This window comes from Papilio polytes, unplaced genomic scaffold (assembly GCF_000836215.1).
Source record: "Papilio polytes unplaced genomic scaffold, Ppol_1.0 DF824169.1, whole genome shotgun sequence".
Taxonomy (NCBI): Eukaryota; Metazoa; Arthropoda; class Insecta; order Lepidoptera; family Papilionidae; genus Papilio; species Papilio polytes.
In genome coordinates this window covers 4,424,266-4,441,242 of record NW_013525035.1, presented here as the reverse complement: position 1 = coordinate 4,441,242, position 16,977 = coordinate 4,424,266, and the positions used below count along the sequence as shown (strand labels likewise).

Sequence of the window (16,977 nt, the reverse complement as noted above, 5' to 3'; positions counted from 1 at the left end):
AATGACAGATAAATGAGTAATACACTGTATATCAAGAGGTTTATTACAGTAATCATTTTATCTAATATTATTCATTATAACTATTATTGGTCTTATCCACGTTAAAGAATTCATTATATTGAAATGTAACCATTAGAATATTAATTACAAATCAATTTGATCAAATACTAGCTGTTCCCATGCGACTTCAACCGCATATAATTATAAAAAAATCTTTTTATTGTTCACATTATTCAAATTATCAATTGCAAATGTCATAATGGCATGACGATGACAAACCATGACAACCTTGCTTCCTTGATGTTGGCAATAACTTATGGTATCTTTCCCACATTAGGATTTTTATCCTAAATATTTATCCGTAAGTTTAACGTCGTAAAAATATATAGCCTAAAGCGTGATGTAAATGTAGGGCTTTTTATTTAAAGAAGAGTTATTAGAAAATATGTTGTGATTGCTGACATCTTAGGCAGCAAAGAAGTGTGTGTTTACGCTTTATTATATTAGTCTTGATGAATAGATTAGTTTCAAGAATTTTAATGTGCCTCATTTATAATTATGGCTTGTCCCACAACTGGCTGATAGCACAGATAGCTCATAAATGACGTCACTGTTCAAAAAGAACATAGTCTGACATTTAATGAAGTCACTGTCAGATAAGAATAAAATCCGATATATCGATCACATATTTTACAAGTTGGATTGTTATCAGACAATTTACAATTTTGGTGGGACAGGCCCTAAGTGTATATTTTTATCTATATGATAAGACAAATATTTTTAATATCAAACAACTAAGTCAATACCCTTTAGAGTAGAAAAATACTTATCACCCTACTTTATCCTACTCCCATAGGGCGTTTTCTCATCCTCCAAATAACTCTATCCGTCATCTCAGTCACTCCCTTCTTGATCATGTCACTTTTCACGCAATCCATCTCTTTCTATTTCTACCTCTATCGGTGTACCCTCATAACTAACGTCTTTCTTGTTACATGCGATTCTTTCCTCATAACATGCCCATACCTACCTAACTTTTTACGTCTTAATTTCTCCAAACCCCTAGTAGGGAAAATTCTAATACTATCAACCCTCAAAACCTGATTTTTTATATCGTATTACAAAATGAATAAGTATACCCTTTACTTATTTTTACTAAAGGGGGAAAAAAAGTTAAAAAAAAAACGTTATTTTTATTTATTTTGTGATATGCTCCGTTTTGTTTTCTAACTTGAAGATTATCAGTCAAAGGTAACATCAAGCTTAATATTAAAATAAAATCGATTATCCCGATATCAAAGAAACTTCAGGTATTTGAGGGTTAAAGGTGATCCCGTATGGTTAGACGTCATCATCCACTTGCCCTTATCCCTTACGGAGGGTCGGCACAGTATGTGCTGCTCTTCCATACATCTCTATCAGCCGTCATATCTGAATCCACTCCTTTCCTCTTTCACACAATCCATCCATACTTTCCTCGGTCTTCCTCTTCCTTTGTAGCCATCCACGATCTTATTTCTGTATTTTTTCTGATCGTAAACTTTTCCTATTACAGACTTATGGTATACTGGAAGAGGAAGGACTATATTACCCTGACCGGAGGGGAGGATCTCAAGTTGTTGTCGCGGAGACCGTACACAGAATTGAGAAGTATGAACGGATCATCGAACCCGAGACAGCGGTGAATTGGAAATCACCCCTACCATGGTAACTCGAATTGTATTTATAAAATTAGCGAAAGAATAACTGGTTTATGGTATTACTAGATTTAATATAAGTTCTCACGTATAAACTACAATTATCTTTTGTATTTGAATTCTATCTTGTCGACGAATCAAACGAAAATGTTATCTTAGTTAACTTTTCTGGTATTAAAAATTACGATTTAATATGGAAGTAACCGGTACATCTTTTCAATTTAAAGCTTTTAGTAACTATTTAAAAAAATAACCAACGTGAGAACTTATAATGCATTATTAAAAGCAATCAAATTGCTGAGTAAGGTTCGAGTTTAGTTAGTTTGATCGAGAAGTAAATGGTAGGGGTTGACGCTGTATAATTTTAAACACATTTTTGGTTTAACTGTTTAGTGTCAGTTCTGTCAAATGCTGTGAAGAATATGTATTTTTGTGTATATAAATAGAAATAAGAGAAAATATACTATTATCAAGTGATTAAAATAATTACGGGAATACAAACCGGTGCAAATATTTCTTTCAAATATAGAGTTACGAATGAAAAGAGATAGCTATATAGAGTGTGACAGAAAATATCATAAATTTCTTAACGTAAAGATTCTCAATTTCAATTGTCTTTTATTTTTTTATGAATACATTTTTCTGTTCAGTATGGCTGTGATTTGACGTCTTTTCTCTTACAATCTCCAAATATATTTGCACCATAAAAATAACATCCTGTATATTGACTTTATAAACACTTTTGGGCAAGTGATTTAGCTAACATATTTAATTATAATTAAATAACTGTCGAGTACTGAAAGTAATATTAAATGCTTCGCAATTGCCGCTTACAATCAGATGTCAAAAATGTAATTTAATTTGGAGTTAAGGGTTGCCTTATCATGTTAAATACATTTCAGTATCGTGATTTATTTAAATATATTGATATTTAGTTAATCTATAGCTCAATTTTCTTTCAAAGCAATATACAGATTTGTCAAAAAACTTGTATAACAGACATATTCAATACAAGTTATTAACAATGTAATATCAGTAATATGGCGTTCTGAAATCATATTTCTTAATTTTAAAACCGGTAACAGTTAAATATTGTTAATTTTCGCAGTTTAGTTAGATTTTATTGTAAAAGAGCCTTCTGATTTAAACAGTTACATCTCTGTAGAGCGACTTTCTGGAGAGAATCTCTCTGGAGACTCTTTGGAGAGTGTATCTGAAGAGAGTCTTTGGAGATAGCCTTTGAAGAGTGTATCTGGAGAGAGTCTCTCCGGAGAGAGCTCTTGGAGACAGTCGCTTTGGAGAATGTATCTGGAGAGAGTCTCTCCGGAGAGAGCTCTTGGAGACAGTCGCTTTGGAGAATGTATCTGGAGAGAGACTCTCTGGAGATGTCTCCGGAGAGCCTCTTTAGAAAATGTCTCTGGAGAGATGTAACTCTTTCGACAGATGGGTTATACAATCACTTTTAATATAGCAATTTTATAATATTGAGCTCTTAAAAGGAATTTATTTCTGAGATTATAAATATGGTTATTAAACGTATACGAAGAGACATTATTAATGTTTCTTTTGGATATGTTAACTTTGAATAAACTCGTGTACAACTTTTCAAATATCTTTATGGCCCAATGTTCCGAGCAGATAAGTTATTTTAAAACCTTATAACTTTATCCCTTTGCAGTTTTATTTTAGGGTATTAACTGAGTATTATTAGATTGTATTTGTTATTAGTTGTAAGTAGAGAATTTTTTTCGTTTTTTATTATAATTTTAAATGGTGTAAATAGTTCGTTTGCATTTATTTTTAAATATGATTTCAGCCACGCCATTCATTCTTCTATTGTCAAATGTATAAAATATATAGATTGAAATGGCGCTTTGGAATAACGCAATCATAAAAAAATAAAAACTCTATTGATTATATATTCTTAAAATTACAATTTTAGGACATCTCTTGTCCCATTTTTATTTTAGTGTAAAAATTTCAATGAAAACCTATATGACACTAAGAGATATTTTAAATTAACAATCCAAGCGTCATTTTGACAAAATTACGGTCGAATACTGAAACCAACTCGACTTCAAAAAATGTTTGCAATCTGACAGATCAGAATTTCAATGGAATTTGGATTTATTATGACACAGTTAATGTCGTTTCAGTATTAGGCCGTTAGTAAATTATAAATATTGTTTTATGACTAGAAATTTTGTAAATAGATGGAAAGATTTAGTAAATGTATTATCATATTTTATTTTTGTTCTTTTTACATACTTTAACCCCCAGTAGTTCCTCTCCATAGACATAAAAAATTAAAAAGTCTATAAATAAAAAAAAATATTAAAAAGTACCATCTAGACTTAGCCTAGATTATCGCCTGACCACATGGGTATAGTTACTATAAATTAAAACTTAACAATACTAAACTAGCTTACGCACGTGACTTCCGCGTGTAATAAAAAAATAAGTAGAACCTCGATAACTCAAACCTTGGTAACTTTAAACCGCTATAACTTTAAAAAACAATATGTTCCCTTCCCATCAGAGCCCAAACCCTCTACAACATAGACCCTTGATAACTTAAAACCTCTATAACTTAAAATATTTTGTTTCCCTTGGACTTTAACTTATCGAGCTTCTAATGTAGTAAGTATGTTGTATTCTTCCAGACTATCCTCTACATCCACATTTCATCGAGATCCGTTCAGTTTAGGCTACAAACTAACAAACATCCATCTAAACTTTCGCATTTATAATATTAGTAATATGTTGAGTCAAAATATTGCCGTCCTTTTCATTCTCTTTGGAAAGAAAGAGACAACATTGAGACAATGAACTCGTAATAAATATGTTGCATATTTTAGCTTACTCGGCTAAATATCGAATTACTTTCCAATAACATTACAGTCCACATATAATCTAAATTAGTTACATTATAACCTCAAAAAGTAAAAATGAATTTAATCCACATATTAATACAAATAACTTTAGTAAATTGTAATTTAAAATTAAAAGAAGGCACAGATAAAATTAAATCTATTTTAAATCAATATAAAATAAGACAACGAAGATGCGACCTGGAAATTGATAATTTTGTGAACAAAACTGTGAATTTTTTAATAAAAAATGAAAGATTTGGTGATATTCTAAACAATTATAACGTAAGTAAATGTGGTCTGAGAGTAAAACATTTAGAAAAACATGTAAGCAGTTTATTGATACATGAAGATGTACCCGAAGAACATTGGATGGAGTACAAAGTAAGATTTTTATTACTAACTTACGCCCGAGAATAAACAAAAATAAATAGCCTATGTGTTCTTCCAGACGGTCCTCTACATCTAGGCCAAATTTCATCGAAATCCGTTTAGTAGTTTAGGCTACAAACTAACAAACATTCATCTAAACTTTCGCATTTATGTTAGTACGAGCTGTTGCCCGCGACTTCGTCCGCGTGGTATTAGAAAACATACGAACTATATAAATTACAAAAAGCTACGTATTCGGGAACCGGACATTTCTCGGGGATGAAGCTTATCCCATGTGTACTTCAGACTTTGTTTTATATCTGTGCCAAATTTCAATAAGATATGTTGAACTGTTGCAGAATGATCGAGTAAACATTAAAAAACTAAATTAATGAATCCCACGGGAACCGTAACTATTTCCGGAATAAAAAGTAGTCTATGTGTTCTTCCAGACTATGCTCTAAACCTGTGCCAAATTTCATGGAGATCCGATCAGCCGTTTAGGCTACAAACGCTAACAAACATCCATCTATCCATCCATCCATCTAAACTTTCGCATTTATAATTTAATGTTAGTATGACTGCTTACATGTGGAATTAAACAAAGACTATAAGCCTGTCTCCTACAGACTATAAATGTTTACCTACTAACAAATTTAACGGTTCCTAAAAGAAGTTATCTAACAATTGTAATGCTCGTAAGATACGGGTTTCTTACCACGCGTGAATTGTTTTAGCTCCCGATGTTTCGGCACAGTTGTATGCGGCATGTTCACTGACTGTTGAGTCAGCCCGTGAACGTTTGAGTTACGAACATTACATTTGTAAAAACCACGACAGTTTAAAGTTATATATCTAACAGTTGTTTTATTATAGACAGTATTCAATAAATCATACGAAACTAACCATCATGAGACAGTAGCTAAAACAACTTGGCTCCAAAACCTGCAACTTGTGGCGAAACATAACAGAGAATATTTATCCGGGAAGATATCTTATTCCTTGCAACTAAACCATTTCGGAGATTGGGTAAGTCTATGCAATCTTATTTATTTAATTACTTTCGCCCGCGACTCCGTCCGCATAGAATTTAAACTGAGTAGCATAAGTGTTCTTCCTGACTGTCCTCTAAGTCTATGCCAAATTTCATCGAAATCCGTTCAGCCGTTAAGGCTACAAACTGTAACAAACATCCATTCATCTTAACTTTCGCATTTACAATATTAGTATGATTTAGTTATAGTAAGTAAAAAAAGGTTAAAACAACGTCTTACAAGTTAGGCATAGTTTGATTATTAGATCAATTTAGTTTCAAACTATCATACTAATCATACTATAATATTATAAATGCGAAAGTTTAGATGGATGGATGGATGGATGGATGTTTGTTAGAGTTTGTAGCCTAAACGGCTAAACCGCTTTCGATGAAATTTGATAAGGATGTAGAGGATAGTCTGGAAAAACACATAGGCTACTTGGTTTTGTTTTTTTTTAATTCCACGCGGACGGAGTCGCAGGCGAAAGCTAGTCTTATCTAAAAAGTTCTTAAGTTATCTTTTCATTTTTGTTTTATTTATTTCACATCCTTTGAAACCCGACATATGTAATTTCTACTGCTTTAGAAGTAAATATTAACTTTAGTATGGTAATTATTTTTAACTGTGGTAGGTAGTGTAATACCACAACCACCGCAACCGCATTTTGTCCACTGTCCAGGTGCTTGAGGCCTAATTTTAGACCTCTTCCCTTTTCCACCCTTTTCGTACAAGAATTTGGAGTCGGATTGGACGCATAAGTAGGGGGAAAAATCTTTCCGTGCGTCCCCTCCAGTGACCGCTTTCGACACCATAAATCGTAAAAAAAATATTCCTGTATTTTTATTTCAGCATGTAAACGATTACATTAGTGGAATCTTGAAGCTACAAATATCTACAATCCCTCTGTTTGATCCAGCTAGAGACTATAGTAGAGTCGGGTATAGAAGTTTCCGCCATCATAAAGTACCAAGATCGGTAAGTTATAATACGATTGTAACGCAATAATTTCTTCTTAAGTCAGGCCCTTTAAATAATAAATTAAAAATAACTTCCTTAGTCGGGTAGAAAGTATCAAGAAGTTCCAAAGATAACTAAAGTTAAAAAATCATCATCTTCCTTCTTATCCTACTCCCGTAGGGTCTCTACGTAACTCTATAATCTGTCATCTTAGTCATCACTCCCTTCTTGATCGTGTCACCTTTCACGCAATCCATCCATCTCTTTCTAGGTCTACCTGTACCGGTGTACTCTTCCATACCTAAATAATTAAAAATGTTATTTGCTTATTGTAATCGAGGTCGGTGGAGTTAAGCGGGACCTTTCAAACCCTCTTTGTAGTTGTCTCATTTGCAGGAATTTAACCTCTCAATCTGTATGTATTATCTCTATATAGTTGGACTGGCGTGACCTGGGCTTCAAACCACGTCGCGAGGAACAATGGCGGTGCGGCGCGTGCTACGCCTTCGCTGTTACACACGCGATTCAAGCGCAACTCTACAACAAACATAGAAAATGGGATGAACTGAGGTATCAAAAATTCTAATAAGGATAATTTTAGCATAGCTTATGTAGATTTTAATCTAAGTGGCGCTAGTGTAGATCACTTTTTTACTTGGTCGTCCATTACACAACAAAATCGACTGTGTTCACAGTCCTCAACAGATAGTGGACTGCAGCTATGAAGATGGCAACCAGGGCTGCAATGGTGGCTCTTTACAGGCTGCCTTCAGATACGCAGCCAGGGAGGGACTAGCCAGAGAAACGAAATACCCATACCGTGGGAAGGTATAACAACCGACATCTGCTTATAGGCTAAAAAAAATAATCACTTCTAGATCGCTTTCAGCTGTTTATGATCGTAAGTAACGTTAAATGTTCTGTGGCTACTCTCTTCTAGAAAGGTCGTTGCCACAGTTGGGGAACAGTTCGTGTACGCCCTCGCCGCTGGGCGGCGCTGCCGGCGCGTAATGAAGCGGCAATTGAAAGCGCTCTGGCCAACATTGGCCCACTCGCTGTTGCTGTAAATGCTGCGCCTATTACATTCCAGCTTTATAGGTAATTATGATGGAAGCTAGGAGAGAATAATTTATTGTATTTATTCCTGTAAATCTTTGTGGTCTTGTTTTTTATATTAAAAACGCAGATAGATAGTGCCGAAGTTAGGGAACGCCAAACATCGTCAAGACAAAAATAGTTTCCCCATTGTAAGTTGAGATAAAACGACAAAGGCGATAGATCCTGGTTTGTTTTGTCTTGCCTTTGACTCAGACATTTCCTAAATTCAGCTTTTTTTAGAATTAAGTATATTTACAGGAGCGGTATCTACGACGATCCCTTCTGCGTGCCGTGGCGTATGAACCATGCTATGCTGCTTGTGGGATACACACCCCAGTACTGGTTGCTGCTTAACTGGTGGGGCCGGAAGTGGGGGGAAGACGGGTATATCAGGTAAGACACACATCACCCACGATTTAAAAAAAAAACGTTTCAAGTTATTATTTATTTATTTTTTAATAGTTTTTGTACAAATATTACAATAAGAATACTAAAGCTAGGATTGCTAGTGCATTATTTAATAACTAGCTGTTCCCGTGCGGCTTCATCGCATGAAATTATGAAATTTTTATTTTATTGTTTACATTTGTCAAATTATCAATACCATATCTCAAAATGACAAACCTTGGCAATCTTGCTTTCTCGATGTTGGCAGCGACTTATGGTCTCTTTATTAGGGTTTTTATCCAAAATATTTACCCTCTAAGTTTGATGGCGTGAAAATATATAGCCTAGCGTGACGTAAGTGTAGGGCTTTTTATTAAATAAAGGTTTGTTCAAAAATATGCTGTCATTGCTAACATCTTAGGCAACAAAGAAGTGAGTTTAGGCTTTATTACAATAGTATAGATCATTTTGTTTCAGAATACGTCGAGGTTTAAACACATGTGGCGTTTCTAATATGGCGATGTACGTTGAATTGTAAACAAATAAATACATTGAATCGTTAGACTTACATAAATAAATAAATAAATAAATAAATAAATAAATAAATAAATAAATAAATAAATAAATAAATAAATAAATAAATAAATAAATAAATAAATAAACAAATTAATAAATAGGACTTTTATTATACAAAAACAAGCTACAAATGAAATCTTACATACATTAAACTTAAAGCCAGTAAAAAAAAATGTGGGAAAAAGCCGGCAAGCTCAGCTAATGCAGAGACGGCGCAGACCGTTCCTGCGCTGGTTTTCAGCTGGCCCCTTTACACACAGGTATTTACAAACAAGTTGGTAAACCTTGATAGATATTAAAAAAGATAATAAGTGAATGTATCTTCTAAAATATACATTTTTTAATAACTAGTTTTTTTGTTTCAATCACAAACAACCCTACAGACAGATAACAATGTTCCATTCTATTGTTTCTATACAAACGCAGAGCAAACCTTAATACATATTAAAATTTAGATTTTCTAATGAATAATTCGTATTCTTAATTTTAGAGATCGTTCTTAATAACTTGAATAGAAAATAGAACAGTATTTTTGCTCCCCAGTGTACACTTTAATGCAAAATATCGGATAAATCTCTAATAAGATCTCAATTCGTGGATATCTTTCCGATTCAATGAATATTCTAAATATATTCAGATAAAATGAATCTAAACGAGAAATCGTATTTTCCTTTTTATCTAGCTTTCATCGCTTTCTACCTTTTTTATTTTGTATGAAAATTTTTGATACATCAATACCCTTAACAGCTTATTACAAAGAAATACGGTTTTCCGTCGATTAGAGCAGAAACAAATAATAAAAAAACATGTGTGTTACTCACAGATAAATTACCTTTCTAACGGTGAAAGAATTTATAAAATCGGCTCAGTAGTTTTTGAGTTATTTCTATACATATGAAAATACATATCTTTCCTCTTTATAATAGTATAGATATATTAAAAATAATAATGCGTACAGTTAGTTTTACTTCTATTACTTGAACTGCCTATACGTTAAATTTAATATTTACTACAAAATATGGCCATAACTTATACAGTTATGTTTAAAAATAAATTGGATGATAATTTTAAGAAACACATAATTTTCCTTAATTATTTCATTATCTAAAGCAGTTTACTAACATGTATTAATTCTCTGACATACTTTAGGTGTATTGATAATTGTTACCGGTACATAAAAGTGGTCTGCTTGAAATAATGTGAAAAAAAATTAAAATATCCTAAAATGTGGTGTTCAAATGATCCAACATTTTGGCCACAGGTAAGTAAATATTAAAAGTATTTTTTTTCCAGTTTAATAGTAAAAATATATGGGTATTTGTCGTTAATAAATTATATTATTTTTAAAATTAAATGACCAATTTAAAAAAAAAATTAAATAATTCTACTCTTTGATGTCTTTTTCTACCTACAATCAAAGCTTAAATAGTATATATACATATTCTTTGATGTCACTTTCTACCTACAAAGATTTCGCTTTTCAGATGCTCGTATTAACATCAGGTAGTTTCTACTCACTCGGATTAGGAATTAGTTTAGCGCACCCTAGCGCCCTCAACGCTGCTATCTTATCTCCAAATGCCACCGATATTAAAGCCACGATCGATCAAGCCTCTTGGATAGGTAAGTAACTAATAGAAAAGAAAATTTAACTAAAAAGAAATAATATTTGAAAGACAAAAACCTGTTGGAACTACACCACATAAAGTGGAATAAAGATAGGAAAAGCTACTCTAAGTAATCATAGCTGTATTTTATATCAAACTAGACTTCGCCGGCGACTCCGTCTGCATGGAATTAAAAAAGTAAGTAGCCTATGTGTTCTTCCAGATTATTCTCTACATGTATGCCAAATATCATGGAGATACGTCCAGCAGTTTAAGCTAGAAACTCTAACCAACATCCATTCATCCAAACTTTTGCATTGACAATATTGTAGTAGTTTTGAATCTGGTATTTATTAATTGCATTTGTTTCAGCTTCAATCCAAGGATTTTCTGGTGTGATTGGATTTTTCATTTTCTCTCCGTTGATACAAAGTTTAGGGAGAAAGCCTGTCAACATTCTGTTTCAGATTTGTATTATAATTGGATGGATTTTAATGTATTTCAGTAAAAGTATTACTATGTTACTAATAGCAAAAAGTATACAAGGTTTTAACATAGCTGGGATATTCGTAATTGCATTTACAATCAGCGAATTCACACATCGTAAGAGACGCGGAGTATTCTTAACTATAAAAAAAACTGCCCTATCATTTGGTTCGTTATTATGTCATTTTCTTGCTCTCTCTTATAATTGGAGGCAAATAGCTGAAATAGCAATAATCCCACATGTTTTGACAATATTGATAATACTATTCTGTCCGGAAAGTCCATATTTTTACGCGTTAAAAGGACAATATTCTGATTGTAAGAAATCGTTCGAATGGTACTATGGCGACTCTGAAGAAAGTCAACGAGAAATGAAATTATTAATATTAACACAAATGGAAAGAAGAAATGTGAGTCAATTGCAAAAAAATGATACGAAAATGTTAGTTAAAAAACTATTTAAAAGAGATTTTATAATTCCTTTTATAATCGCTACACTGGCAACAATAGCAGTAGATTTCAGTGGACGATATTTTCTTTTAGGTTATGTCACCCAAATAATGATTGAATTAACTGGTGACAAATACATTGCGATATATTGTTCGATAATAGCTGATTGTTTAATAATTCTAGCTCTATGTATATCAACTTTAGTTATAAAAATATTTAAAAGACGAACTATATTGTTTAAATTTGGCGCCGTGTCTATAACTTTGATGTACTCTGTTTGTTTATCTGAAGCATTAAAAGAATCTTTATTAGTTAATTGGGTTACACCTTTTTTAATATTATTACATAGTTTTGTTAGTACTGTTGGTTTGATACCAGTCGCTTTTACAATATCTATGGAGATATTTCCTTTGGACCACAGAGCTATAGGTTCGCTCACAACTGGTATTACGTTCACTTTGTTTTACGCAATCACAATGAAAATTGTACCTTTACTGATGGTAAAAATAGGTATAGGTGGTACTTATTTTATATTTAGTATATGTGTTACTTTCTGTTTAATTGTATTATTTTATATTCTACCAGAAACTAAGGATAAGAGTTTGCAAGATATAGAAGATGGAATAAAAGGAGTCACAAGATCTGAAGTTGAGATTGAGTTGATGCTTTCTAATGTAACGACAAAGAATTGATAAGAATTCAATGAGAAATATTAAATCTTTATAATTACAGATTAGTTAAATACAAACATGTTTTTACCTTTACAAAAACTATAGTTATTCTTTTCACATTCCTTGAAAAAGAGAGACAACAATATGAAATTCATTCGTATATTATAACAAACAGTGGTCTGTATTCAAAATCGCCACAAATATTTAGTATCTATGTAAATTATCAGTTATATATCCATAGAGAAAAATAGAGTAAAAAAATACGTTCTGTCAAAAGTTCACTCGATAAAAATTAGTTACGCAAAATTTAAAATTGTTACGAAATTTCAAACAAACTTTCTCTTGATAATATAATTTTAGAAAACCATTAAAATCTAGTCCTTAATTTCATGTTAACATTATCATTTTTATAACTATTAAACTTGAATTCTTAGCGGTTTTAAATTCACATAAATTTTACATCCCCTATAAGAATATATTAGCAATAATTAATAATCGAAAAAAGTTGCTATTCATTTTTGTAAGAAACTAAGTCACAATATATTATTTGTTTTAGCTAAAATTGACTTTAGTTTGTAAATGTCTAAGATATCATAGTGAAAATTTATTTAAATAACAGGACGTAAATTGTTATGTAAACAACCTTTCACCGATCGATATTCGTTTATTTTGCTGTCTTTAGGCAAATTTTGCGTCGATGACCTCCTGTCACCTTAATAAAAACGAACAGGTTACAAAATGTCATAAACGTATCCGAAAAAAAAACAATACCCTTGTAGGTTTTTTTTTATATATGAGAAGGGGGCAAAATAACAAATTTATCTGCCAAAATAACCGTTACTTTCTCAACTGTTTTCCAAAACAAATAGCTATTGTCTGTTTTAAATGTAACGCGATTTATCCGAAGATTATCTGAAGCAATATGTCGAAATAAAACAAGTTTGGGAACAAAAATGTGTTCTTAATTTGTTAATCTATTTGTTACTAGTACAAGTGTTAGTTTATTTATATTATAATGTGCTGTAAAGGACCATGGCTTTGTCGACAGGTAAGTGGACGTTAACTAGCATTACACTATGGTTTTGCTCAGAAATTCGTCAGTTCTTAAAAAATTTTTACTACTAATTTTAAGATACGAGTTTAATTTCAATAAGATCAACTTAAACTTCCAGTTTTTTCCTTTCCTTCCATTTCCTAATCTATACTATTATAATAAAGCGTAAACATACACTTCTTTGTTGCCTAAGATGTCCGCAATCACAGCATATTTTCAAATAACTATTTTTTTAATAAAAAAAAGTCCTACACATACTTCACGCTTTAGGCTATATATTTTCATGCCGTTAAACTTAGGAGGTAAATATTTTGGATAAAAACCCGAATGTGGGAAAGAGACCATAAGTTGCCAACATCAAGGAAGCAAGGTTGCCATGGTTTGATATGTTATGTCATTTTGACATTTGCAATTGAGAATTTGACAGATGCAAACAATAAATTTATAATTTCATGCGGATGAAGCCGCACGCAAACATCTAGTAAATTATAGATAAGGGAGGTCTATAGAGTGGACAAAGAAGAGGATAAATAGATACAGAAAGGAGGAAAAACCTCTTTTTAATATATTCTTTTCTCTGACCAATAAGGTAACACATTCCTTTGTTTATTTTGTTGTAGCATGTCTTCGGGTAACAGTTATCTTATAAGTTACCCGCTTGTTAATTTACCACTTTATATAAAAAAGGTAATCTAATATAACCTAATATTATGTTACGATTAAAACAGTAAAATGAATACACCTTAAAGTTATAACTTAAAGCGAGACGAGAATAATTTTCAAACCAACATACTTAAACATTCATTTCTCTATAAGTAGTGCTAAAGTTTGGTGCAACGCGGAACGGAGAAGCAAAAAGGCGCAAAAAATCTGCTCAAAGTTAAGAGTTACGCCGCATATTTCCGTATAACTTAAACGGACCAAGCAAAAGTTGGTATATTTAAAGAAAAATCAGCCACACATAAACCTATTCATATACCTAAAGGAGTCATCCTGCAAGGGTAACATACGAGGGTAGAACATACTTAAGAATACTTTTAAAGAACATTTTTACCAAAACACTATTCAAACAGTACAGAAGAACATACAAAAAACCTCTATAACTTCAAAAAATAATATGTTCCCTTCCCATCAGAGCCAAAAACATCTACGACATAGACCCTCGACAACTTAAAACCTCTATAACTTAAAATATTTTGTATTTCCCTTGGACTTTAACTTTTCGAGGTTCTACTGTAGTACTGCACTGCTAACTGCTCTACCTATTCCTTATGGAAAAGTGTATTTCCGATACCTAAGGAAAAAACTAAATTGCGTACACTGCAGTGAGATAGCAATCGACAATACAAACAGACCGTGTACACACACAAAGTGAAAACTCTCGTACTGAAGCCAGCGCTGTATTTACATCATGTTACAGGGTACATAAAAACATTCAATATGATGACACGATTATAAGATCTAAAATACGCTTCTAAAGGTCCAGTTTAAAACATCGCTGTCTCTTTCTAGGCTTTATATTTTCACGCTATTAAACTTAGGGGGTAAAGAAATTGGGAATAAAAACCTTAATGTGGGAAAGGAACCATAAACTACAAGCTGCCAACATTAAGGACGAAAGGTTATGGTAACGGTAATTTTGACATTTGTTTTTGAGAATTTGACAAATGTAAACAATAAAATAAAGTGTTTTATAATTCCATGCGGATAAATTCGCATGGGAACAGCTAGTGATCTATAAAAATAAATATATAGTAATGTCTTTGTAATGCCAATGTAAACCCACGTGAAATGTCAAGTACGATATCATAGAGTATTTGAAACGGGTTAAGTCAGTTTATGACAAGATCGTTATCAAAGGGTTCACTTCTTCATGAAGTATTAAAACATTCAAACGTTTTACCGGCTCCGACGACAATCATCCATGTTGAAGGAGTTTTTACATTTTGAGGTTTTAACAAGTTACAAAATAGGAAAAATTCAAATTATTGTAATTAGAACATATTGTAAATGACATCGTTTTTTATGTCTCTTTTCTGTACTTATTTAACCAATGACATGTCTCCATAAAAAATAATTTTATTTTTAATCATTTTACTCTATACATTCCTTCTCATTGTATTTAATTAAAACGTAGGAGGCGATATACAAATATTTTTTTTATAACATAAGATGGCAAACGAGCAAGCGGATACCTGAATCCGCCAAAATGGCAAAGCGACCGCTATCCATAGACATCTGCAATTGCTGATGCGTTGCTTACCCTTATCCGACAGAGGAGGAGACGCACATAAAGAGGATATCTCCCCTTTGTATGTATCTCCTCCTCCGTCAAATCCACTTCCTCTTCCCATCCTCTCCTTATAAGAAAAGGGTGGTAAAGAGAAAGGGAATTAAACTAGGCCTCCGGCACCACACTCATCAGACGAAACACGGAATTAGTTCCATTTCACGCCTGTCTTCTGTGTGGTCGTGGTATTACTGGGGGCGTGCCGGCCCTACAGTGCTAAGATGTTAAAGCGGGCACTACCACTGTCAGAATATCTCGACATTTTACTGTATGTGTATATTAATGCTAATTGGACCCACTGCGGATATAAAACATAGTCAGAAAACGAAACCTTTTTATATAATAAGGTGGCAAACGAGCAAGCGGCCACCAGAATTCGTCGAAATGGCGAAGCGATCGCTGCCAATGGACATCCGCAATTGCAGATTTGTTGCCTACGTTAAAGCGGGCTACCGCTGTTAAGTACAAATTGTAAAAACTTATTTTACACACAAGTAGTACATGTTAAAGATAACACTAGTGACCATATCTAAAATTAAATTTTGAGTCTTTACTCCGAGCCGCAATAAAGTTTGAATAGTTTTATACTAAATCCTTGTTAAATATCACCTTACGCAAATTAGGATGTCGAGATACTGTCTTAAGGTAAATGTAAGTACAATATTCGGCCTTCAGATATGGAATAAATTGTTTATTAAAGTACCAAAATTGATGTAACTTTTTTATGAAATTTTCCTCATATATTTACTTGCACACCCAAAATCGACTTAACCAAGTGACAATTCATTCAAATTTATTTCACCACTGCTTAAAGCATTTAAAGGGTCATTAGAGCGTACATCTTTGACTAAATTATTCCACAACTGTTGTGCGATTGTCGATTGTTTCGCAGCCAATTCAACTGTTTAGTTGCATAACTAAAGATCGAGTAGTGTCCCTCCAAAGAAGCTCATAAGGATCATAGCGCGACTAAACAGTTGTGTCGATGTACTTTTTAATTGCAGTTTATAAACAACTAGCTGTTCCCATGCGGCTTCATCCGCATGAAATAATGAAAATTTTATTTTATTATTTACATCTGTCAAATTATCAATAGCAAATGTCAAAATGACATGACATGACGACAACTTTGCTTCCTTGATGTTGGCAGCAACTTATAGTCTCTTTCCCACATTAGCGTTTTTATCCAAAATATTAACCACCTAAGTTTAATGGCGTTAAAACTTATAGTCCAAAGCGTGACGAAAGTGTAGGGCTTTTTATTAAAAAAAGAATTATTCAAAAATATGCTGTAAATGCTGACATCTTAGGCAACAAAAAAGTGTCTGTTTACGCTTTATAATATGACGGTTTTACATAACAATAAAACCGATATTATGTGCCGAGAAAACATACAGCATTGCTTATGAAGATGCGTTATATACT

General features: G+C 32.6%; 3 protein-coding genes across 6 annotated transcripts in view; all 3 read left to right on the top strand.

Moving 5' to 3' along the window:
- The window catches only part of LOC106111401 (trehalase), a 51,077-nt gene extending 47,421 nt beyond the window's left edge, over positions 1 to 3,656 (top strand). For all 4 annotated transcript variants that reach the window (XM_013293469.1, XM_013293471.1, XM_013293470.1 and 1 more), the window contains exon 15: positions 1,556 to 3,656. In XM_013293469.1, coding sequence (XP_013148923.1) covers positions 1,556 to 1,685 — 130 coding nt within the window. In that variant the 3' untranslated portion in view covers positions 1,686 to 3,656. The remainder of the gene's footprint in view (positions 1 to 1,555) is intronic.
- A 989-nt stretch (positions 3,657 to 4,645) lies between these two features.
- On the top strand, positions 4,646 to 8,974 carry LOC106111285 (cathepsin L1-like). The gene is made up of 8 exons (XM_013293311.1): positions 4,646 to 4,951; positions 5,816 to 5,968; positions 6,826 to 6,951; positions 7,370 to 7,503; positions 7,629 to 7,761; positions 7,874 to 8,031; positions 8,290 to 8,424; positions 8,896 to 8,974. Exons 1-8 carry the CDS (start codon positions 4,646 to 4,648, stop codon positions 8,954 to 8,956), a joined length of 1,206 nt encoding a protein of 401 aa, XP_013148765.1. The 3' UTR covers positions 8,957 to 8,974.
- Positions 8,975 to 11,647: 2,673 nt separating this feature from the next.
- On the top strand, positions 11,648 to 12,229 carry LOC106111284 (probable metabolite transport protein CsbC). The gene has a single exon (XM_013293310.1). The coding sequence runs from the start codon at positions 11,648 to 11,650 to the stop codon at positions 12,227 to 12,229; it is 582 nt and encodes a 193-aa protein (XP_013148764.1).
- The last annotated feature ends 4,748 nt before the right edge of the window (positions 12,230 to 16,977 follow it).